General features: G+C 37.4%; 1 protein-coding gene across 1 annotated transcript; it reads left to right on the plus strand.

Moving 5' to 3' along the window:
* Positions 1–5,439: 5,439 nt before the first annotated feature.
* On the plus strand, positions 5,440–5,865 carry LOC142166288 (putative mitochondrial protein AtMg00240). Its single transcript, XM_075225108.1, has one exon. The coding sequence runs from the start codon at positions 5,440–5,442 to the stop codon at positions 5,863–5,865; it is 426 nt and encodes a 141-aa protein (XP_075081209.1).
* Positions 5,866–7,643: the final 1,778 nt, after the last annotated feature.

A 7,643-nucleotide genomic window follows, 5' to 3' on the forward strand; every position in this document is an offset into this window, starting at 1 on the left:
CCGGAACCACAATCCAAACCCTATATCATCAAAGTCAACTCTCAGTTAAACTTATAAACTATCCAAATCTTCAAATTTTCAACTTCCGCTAGTTAGCGTTGAAACCTTCTAGAAATATCCAAATGCAAATCCGGGCATACGCCCGAGTCCAAAATCACCATCTGGGCCTAACATAACCATCAAACCTCCAATCGGAGGTCAAATACTAAAAAGTCAAACTTAGTCAACTCTTCCAACTTTAAAGCTTCAATCATGAAATTCATTCCTCCAAATAAATTTCGAATAACCTGAAAACCAAAACCGATAGTTCACACAAGTCATAATACATCATACGATGCTGCTCAAGACTTCAAATAACTGAACGGAATGCAAATGCTCAAAATGACAGGGCGGGTCGTTACATTCTCCCTCACTTTAACATACGTTAGTCCTTAAACGTGCTAATAGTCATTCCAAAGCCATCAAATCACTGTGCCACCTTACCATGCACATGCTTGGGGGTGATCCCACGTCACCCTATTCCATATAGGCCCGACAGCGCAACTTAACTGAAGATCATTACTTCAACCTTAGTCCATAAACCTCAGAATCCAATTTTCCACATTCGAAATTCCTTACAAGATCTGAATCTCGAACCTACACATTGTATAAGTCTGAACAAGCCATATCAAGTCATATCCATAACCAAAGTTGTAATCACATAATATACCACGCGACTCGCATACTCATATAAATAATTCTCAATCACAGTAACTGCTCAAAACAAACTCGATACCGGTAGTAAACCTCATATCAAACAGAACCACATTCTAAAACCTTCGTACACCGTCGATGATGAAAGATACACGCAGAAACTCATAACCACTTATCAGACCAACAAGTCATGGAACTCTCCGTCTTTCGACAAGAACTATAGCCAATTCCTATGCTGACTTCCAATATTATCCTTCCAAATATACTACAATCAGATTCGATAGCACCCATTATAGGTCTGAAGACCTTATCTTATCAAATACAGTCGTCCTACTGACATGCCATACCAATACAACCTTAAGCCACAAACCGTGCACCAATACACAACACTTCAAGTGTACTTAGACATAGAAAATGACTCAAATGAGAGAACCGCTCTGCAAGCTCAACCAGTACCACCACAATGCAGTGCTAAGAACCCATCACCCACCGTAGAACCAAAACACACAAATCTAACCCAAAGGATCATATCCCAACATAACTTCGCTGCAATGCGTGACCCCATCCAAACACTGGTCCACATGAAATACCTAAATTCACAATGCTCAAATTCAACATCCATGCACAAATTGATGTCTAGTACCAAAAGTTCATGAGCATAACCACTGAGAAGTAAACAACACCATATACCACAGCTCGGAAAGACCATAACCAAGGCGCAATTAACCATTCCACACCCCAAATCACCAAGTCACACGAATCACGTTATAAGGCTCAAACAGAACCACACTATGTGTGCATATAACCAACAAATCACAAACCATCGTAGCATATAAGAGTAATACATAGATCATATAAGAACACGAATAAGCTCAACTCTAACCGAACGACACACCCCTCAACACTAACAGTTCTAAGTCAACAAATCCGACTCGGTGTAGAATACACATCCTCATTGGGCCTACCAATGGGCCCCCAAAGCAACCCTAGTCGTCTACAAATAGATAAATAATCCTCTGAAAGTCCACAATGACCTAGCCATAACACATACTAACATCTGGCCAGCTTTGGCCACATCTTCACAGTACACAACCCTGAAATAATCTATTTTCGAGAACTCTCTCAGTCTCCAAATCCATAGAATACATGAATCACCATATCTGATCCCAACTCCACCGCCTGAATGTCTAACACATCTCTCATACATGACCATCCCACGAGGAATACTTCTATAATTCTTCCGTGCCACATAGCAAAAATCCAAATATTAGCAGTCGATCAACCAGACGAGTACCGCAATACCAATGAAGCATCAGTAAGTCAACACTAAGTGCACCTTCTGAAATGTACACTCTCTTCAGACAATACCAAGTAGTAACATCATTCATCTAGTCATCTGAAACCATCCATGTTGTCTAAGAATTCATGACCTTCCCTTCCAAACTAACCCGTGACCTTGCACACGCAAATCTTAATCCCACACAACGTACCACATCTATCATGCCATCATATGAAAAGTATGAGAATCTCATAATCAACTTTGAGTCACTAGCAGAACACATACCCGATCAGTCAAAAACTTTCCATTGATCCCACCCAAGAGAAAATCACGATACACAACATGCTCCTCACGCTGGTAGGAAATATCTATCTCAAATCATAGTAGAAACCATCGAAATTCTTCAAAATCCATTAACATACAACCAAGACATCAGAACTGAATCTCTCTAACTCAACCAAGCCATGCAGGTTACCAAACCCAAGGTTATTGCCACAAAACACCCATAAAGCATCACCTCATTATAAGAACCAAAAGAACCGAGCATATCATTACTATATTGATCCAACCTACTACCAAGTTGTCCTGTTTCCTCCGAGTTTCTTCTGAATTGCCTTCACATTGACACTCCTCCTCGCCATAATACCATGATCCTCAACTAACACTCACCCCACAAGATCCTAGAATAAAACCACACCGCCTAAGGCCCAGAAGTTGTTGTGTTCTCTATTAAGCACCCCAAATGTACCACAACCGATACACCCACTCTAAAGAGACCTTCTATGAATCTAAAGTTGTTTCCTTCACCTTCCTGATGCTGAAATGTAGAATCCATAATGATATAGAAATGCCACAAGTCTCGACACCATCCAACTTAAATCTCAGATTCTAGTCATATACCAATCTGCAAAATTCTCAATTACTATATATAAATCTTGAATCCATTACAACCTTCTCGAGAGTCATCCACTCTGCTCAAATCTCAATTGCACCGACCAAACGGGCCGAACGACCTATGCCCCATTAGCACGACAACACCCAAAAAAGTAATCTACAACTTTAAGCAACCGAGATATTTCCTACTCCACGCGCACTACATCCTTCACGAATAATAACTCAATCATCCCATGATTCCCATATATCCATAAAGTGTAACATAACCCCTATCCAGAAATTCCTTCACTCGAGTTATCTTCAATCTCAACCTCCGCAAGTCACATCTGATTCACAAGTATGCCTCAAACCGAAATCAGCACAACACATAACCATGTAATCAAATTGATAATAGCAGACTCCCCCACTTAGCTCAAAGCCATAGATCAAAACACTCGATAACTCTCAATACCCATAATCTATTACTACCATAATACCGCAGGGAGATTCAACTAAATCCTTCATAAGCTCACATAACATAACCATATAGTACCTCAAATCATCTACTAAGCTCGCATACATCCACGTGACGGTCAGGTCAACTATTACAACCGATCCAAACTCTAATCACACAAATATAGTCCATTGGTAGAAAAGAAAGCATCCACACAACATCATAAGGATCACACATCCGTAGATTACCCCCCATGTTGTAACCCACCTGCTTTGCCTCAAACTAACATCTCTCTATACTCTTTCACAGCCACAACTACTACACAATCACTTAATCTTCCTGAGTCTGAACTCATCAACAAGATCGAAGAATCTACTTTGTTCCACAATTAGGCAACATGAAAGATCCTTCAATACACTCATAACTCGAGACTATACTTCACATCAAGATAGAAATCAAGCACCCAATAGTCCTGTTTATATCTCAAGCAAACTCTTCTCATCACATTCAAACAATCTGAACACATCTTGCGGTCATATCATACTCATCATATAACCATCCAACCACTCATCGAGTCATAAATTCCACTAATAGGGACACTACAGGACTTATAAGTCCAAAAGCACCTGCTCACACAACCAAAATCCCCGTGCTCAGGCTATAGTCAAAACCTGGCCTCAAGTCCTCTAGACTGGCCCATCATTAGCACACTGAAATCACATCTCGCACCCCATCCATGGAATCACAAGCCGTCAATGTACAACTTATACTGAGTGCTCACATGCGCATTGGAGTGCGTGGAAGGAATTCAAAGAGTTATGCTTCAAGCTAAATTAATGTCGCACGATAAGGAAAGAAAGATGGGAAGTTTATCCTAAATGCCCTGTAGCCTTTCAAAGATAGGTATGGACGTCATCATACCGATCCACAAGACTCCACTAGACACTTGCTCATAACTAGTACAACCTATAAACCTAGAGCTATGATACCAACTTATCACGACCCAAAATCCAACTAGTCGTGATGGCACCAAATCCAACCCGCTCGGTAAGCCAATTAGCAACAATCTAATTCAAATGAGATTTACTAAGAGAAATAATGAAAATATAACTGAAAAGTTTATATAAGAATCTCCAAGGACTGGCAGTATAAATCATGAGCTTTTAAGATTCAGGATTTACAAAGCTAGTATGAAATAAATACATCATCTGTCCGAAATGTACATAAATAGATTTTTCATAAGTCTAAAACTACCATGAACAAGAGGCAGTTATAACCGGAACGCAAGTATTGCTTCAATGCTAGCTCCTGCCATACATAGCAACAACATAATCCAAAATCTTCACACAAGGTGCAAAAGTGTAGTATGAGTGCAACCGACGCCATGTAGAGGAACATTTCACATGACTCTGAGCCAAACTCTTTTGAGGAGGCAGCTGTGAATCCTGCATGGCAAGCAGCTATGACACCGGAATTTCAGGCCTTACACAATAACCACACTTGGGATTTAGTACATTTACCTGCAGGAAAGAAAGCTATAAGTTATAAGTGGGTATACAAAATCAAACACAAAACTGATGGGAGCATAGAGAGATTCAAAGTCAGACTAGTGGTGAAAGGTTACACTCAGGAAGCAGGGATTGATTATACTGAGACATTCTCCCCAGTGGTGAAGATGACTACGGTTAGGATATTGGTCACTATTGCAGTAAAAAGGGGGTGGGGTATTTACCAATTGGATGTAAATAATACTTTCCTCCATGGGGACTTGCATGAAGAAGTATACATAGAGATTCCACAGGGTTTGATGGTAGATGACAGTAATCTGGTGTGCAAGCTCAGAAAATCTCTATATGGGCTCAAACAGGCTAGCAGATAATGGTATGACAAATTGACAGAATCCTTATGTTCAAAAGGTTTTCAGCACTCAACAAGTGACTACTCACTGTTTTATAAGAAGGAAGGAACTTCAGTGGTGTTTGTAGCAGTCTATGTAGATGATGTGATCCTGACTAGCAATAAGTTAGAATAGATAGAAAAACTAAAGACATTCCTGCACAACCAAATTAAGATAAAAGATTTAGGAATATTACATTACTTTTTGGGTCTGGAGATACTGTATCAACCTGATGGAATCCTGATGACTCAAAGGAAGTTCACTAATGATTTGCTGAAGGAGTATAACTACTTAGGCTACACTACTGTATCATCTCCTCTTGATTCCACAATCAAGTTGAAGGCTGGAGAAGGATCCTTACTCTTATACCCAATGTACTATAGAAAATTGGTTGAAAAGCTCAATTTCCTCACTAATACAAAATTGGACATAGCATACAATGTCCAACACCTGAGTCGGTTTATGAAAGCCCCAAGGGAGCCACATCTGAAGGCTGTTTGGCATGTCCTGAGATACCTGAAACAAGATCCTAGATTGGGAATCTTTCTATCCAAGGATCCCAATTATGGACTAAAGGCTTATTGTGATTCAGACTGGGCATCTTGCCCTGACTCAAGGAAGTCAGTCAGTGGCTATATTGTCTTACTTGGTGATAGCCCTATTAGCTGAAAGTTCAAAAAGCAGAGCACAATCTCACTATCTTCTGCTGAAGCAGAGTACATGTCAATAAGAAAAGTGGTGGGAGAGTTAGTGTGGGTGAAAAGGTTGATGGAGGAACTAGCAGTGGTCTGCAATGATCCTATTCCTGTGTTTTGTGATAGTCTGGCAGCTGTTCACATTGCAAGAAATCCAGTTTTTCATGAGAGAACCAAACACATAGAGGTAGACTGTCACTTTATGAGGGGCAAGATTCAAGATGGGCTTATTACACTGCATCACATCTCCACCAATACACAATTAGCTGATAATATAACCAAGGCTCTCACAAGGATTAAACATTATGCTATTCTTGGCAAGTTAGCAGTGAATTCCTTACCTCCAACTTGAGGGGGGTATTGAGACTTACATTGTATTTGTATTTATCTCCTTTGTAGTTAGTGTTAGCTAGGGGCAGTTTTGTAATTACACTCAGTAGTTAGTTAGATATGTGGTCTCATGTTTGTATATAACCTGTACATTGAGATATTTTGGATATACAGAAATTATTTTCACATCTTCTAGAATATTCATTTCCTCTCCTCTCTCACCAGCTCATTTGTCAATGGTGGATGTCTCTACCATGAGAGCACACGGATTCAACAAGTTCAAATTTGCATTAATTTGAGCTGGACAATGGCTGTTAATGAGGTTTACAATTTTGTTATTTTTTCTTAATTATTATTATTAAACAAATAACAGATAATTGATAAAACTTTCAAATCATGTCAGCATCTCCAATTAATTAAGGTGTACTTATGTGATCGCGTTTTCAAAAGCTCGTCAATCTGGTAGTTCCTTAAATATTTCAAACGATTGTTTTGTTGCCTGAGAGATGAAAATTCAGAAATCAGTCTTTTCATGATTTTAAAGAGAAATTAGTATTAGTGCCCGTGCGATGCGCGGACACAAATCATGTCAAATGATGATGTAGGTTGTTTGAATCATATGCGAATAACCGTAAAATATAAACCTCAGATAAAAATTATATAACATTAGATATTAACTATAAAGCAGGATATGAAATTATTGTTCAAATCTCGTAGTGGACAACCTATTTTTTTTATATTTGTAGTAACCTAACCCCTTGATTTTAGTACTTATATTTCGTTTTGCTGTCAATATTATAGAATACTAAACATGCCATATTGTGATCTATCTTATTTGAGCACATTAGGTCATATTATTTTAACAAAATTCTTACTATCACTTTGTTTTTATCTGAAAGTCAAATATATTTTACTCATCACATCATTTTTACAAAAATTCTTTTTTCTTTTTTTTCTTTTCTTATAGTTATTGTATTATTTATTATTTAATGTTATTATACTAATATATAATTTTTATTAGCTTAATAATTAAATTAATATCTTGCTTATTATCCTTATAATAGTTTTTAATAAATATAAATATTTTATTCTTAAAATTTGGAATATTTTTATGCATGTATCCTCATATTCGGAATTTTTAATCATTTAAATCTATTAGTAATATTTTTAAATATAATTTAATTATTTTTAAATTAATTTATAGTATAAGTATCCTTACACTACCTCTATTGTTTCATACATTCTCATCCCTACTATAAATTTTAATTAGTTTTTATATTAATGTTTTGCCTATAACAAAAATAATATCATATTTTATTTTAAATTGTAACTTCAAATTAATCTAAAATATTAATACAAAAGTTATTCGATTAATATGTTCCAAATGTATTGAGTTCTCTTATAATTATTTTTGTATTAGAT

Source organism: Nicotiana tabacum, chromosome 2 (assembly GCF_000715075.1).
Source record: "Nicotiana tabacum cultivar K326 chromosome 2, ASM71507v2, whole genome shotgun sequence".
NCBI lineage: Eukaryota > Viridiplantae > Streptophyta > Magnoliopsida > Solanales > Solanaceae > Nicotiana > Nicotiana tabacum.

Bases quoted from the DNA above. Each gene is read 5' to 3' on its own strand.
- LOC142166288 (XM_075225108.1), top strand. From the start codon at position 5,440: ATGACTCAAAGGAAGTTCACTAATGATTTGCTGAAGGAGTATAACTAC.